At 37.2% G+C, this 1,803-nt stretch overlaps 1 protein-coding gene across 1 annotated transcript; it reads right to left on the bottom strand.

The window, feature by feature from the left end:
* Window positions 1-245: 245 nt before the first annotated feature.
* On the bottom strand, window positions 246-1,502 carry LOC149185446 (uncharacterized). Its single transcript, XM_089415667.1, has one exon. It carries the CDS (start codon window positions 1,500-1,502, stop codon window positions 246-248), a length of 1,257 nt encoding a protein of 418 aa, XP_089271793.1.
* Between the last annotated feature and the right edge of the window lie 301 nt (window positions 1,503-1,803).

Genomic DNA, 1,803 nt, shown 5'->3' with positions numbered 1-1,803 from the left:
CAACTGTGTTTTATCTTTAATCTCATCAGGGAAGTGGTCAACAAAATTCAGACTTCTTTGGATTACAGAGTAAGAACCATGCTGTATATTGTAACCCAGAAAATCAATCATAGGTCTGAATAACTTCATCTTTGATTCCGATAATACTATGCCCATCTCTTTGACTCTACGCAAGAAGATTTTCAAATGCTTGATATGGTCAGTAATATTATCAGAATGAATTAAAATATCATCTATATATTTTTTCAGGAATTCATCCATTCCTTCAAAGTTTCATCCATTATCCGCTGGAAAGCAGAAGGAGCATTGATCAACCCGAATGGCATGATATTCCATTCATAGTGTCCTCCGGGAACAGAGAACGTTGTTTTCCACTTATCTTCTTCTTTTATTCCTACTTGCCAGAATCCAGATTTAAGATCGAATTTGGAGAAAATCTTGGATTTTGAAATCTGAGCAAGTATTGATGAAGGCTTAGGAAGAGGATATGCATCATAATCAAGGATATCATTTAGAGGTTTATAATTCACAACTAGCCTTGGCTTACCTCTAGCTATCTCAGCATGCTTATTTACATAGAAAGCAAAACATGCAATTGGACTTTTGCTTTTCCTTATAAGCCCTTTTTTTAGTAATTCCTTGATTTCTTCTTTACAAAGCTTCATCTGATCTTCATTCATTGCTACTGCTTTTGACCTTCTTAGTTTTCCACTGAAATATTTCTTGAGAGGAAGTTCTACTTCCTGCTTATGGATGTGCCAAAAGGCATTCGGATCATCAGAACAACATTCTTTGAATTTAGCAGTGAGATCTGCTATCTTCGTGGCATATTTTCCTTTTTCCAAGTGCTCTTCTGTCCTTAATATCTCTTTTTTTATTTCCATTTTTGCCAATAAATTTTCCATTCTCTCAAGCCTTTTAATTCTAATGGGTGAATTAGAATTAATAAATGGAAAGAAGATTTCTTTATTCCCTAAGCTGATAAAATAACCATACCTTTGGCTTTTTGTATCAAACTTAGCTCCATGTTTGTCGAAATTCTGGAAGAATGGGGTCCCAAGGTACATTGCACAATCGATTCCTGGGACAACGGGGCAGACCAAGTGTACTCCAATTTTTTCTGTTAGCAGAACATCTATTTCTGCCTCATATTTGGTGGGGATGTCACCACTTGCTATAATTACTCTTGGACATGTTGTTGGCCTTCGGTGGTGCATGCTGACCATAGTGTCACTTACTATATTTAACCTGGAACCAGTGTCCATAAGAACTTTCCAGTATTCATACTGGTTCCCAATTTTTATTTTCATTTTGATACAATACATGACGTCTCGGCTCATAGTATTGCATCCAAAGTCTGATCTGTCTTTCTCTTCTTCTTCTTCTAACTCTCCTTCCTGTTGTGTTTTTGCCATTACTGGATTCATATGGGATGTCCAGTTTTCTGTTTTCCCTGAAACTGGGCCTTGTGATGTCGGAGCAGAAGCTGCCTGTGCATTCATTATTCTTAAGCTCAGCTCATTATGCCTTTCTACGCACAGTCTTCTGTTCTCCTTTATTGTTTTTCTCAATTCTTTAATTGTCTAATGAACTGCGGGCAATGTTTGTGGCAGGTCTTCACCAAAATCTTCATTTCTAAACTTTCTAGTTAAGGCTTCCACTGAGAAAAGAGTGGCAGGAGGCACATATCCTTTATTTGGAGAATTCTTCGAACTCTTCTTCTGAGTCTGAGGTATAAGAACTATCATGCTCCCAACTTATCTTTCCCTCTGTAGTAGGATTAACACAATCGTGTTCCTTCGT

This window comes from Pinus tabuliformis, chromosome 3_2 (genome assembly GCF_031772625.1).
Source record: "Pinus tabuliformis cultivar Carrire ecotype Pingquan chromosome 3_2, CPIR1, whole genome shotgun sequence".
Classification (NCBI taxonomy): domain Eukaryota; kingdom Viridiplantae; phylum Streptophyta; class Pinopsida; order Pinales; family Pinaceae; genus Pinus; species Pinus tabuliformis.
The sequence above is the reverse complement of the archived record's forward strand: the minus strand, read 5'-3'. Positions and strand labels throughout refer to the sequence as shown.

What these genes read in the sequence shown, in the direction of transcription:
- LOC149185446 (XM_089415667.1), bottom strand. Translation starts at nt 1,502, where the DNA reads ATGAATGCACAGGCAGCTTCTGCTCCGACATCACAAGGCCCAGTTTCA.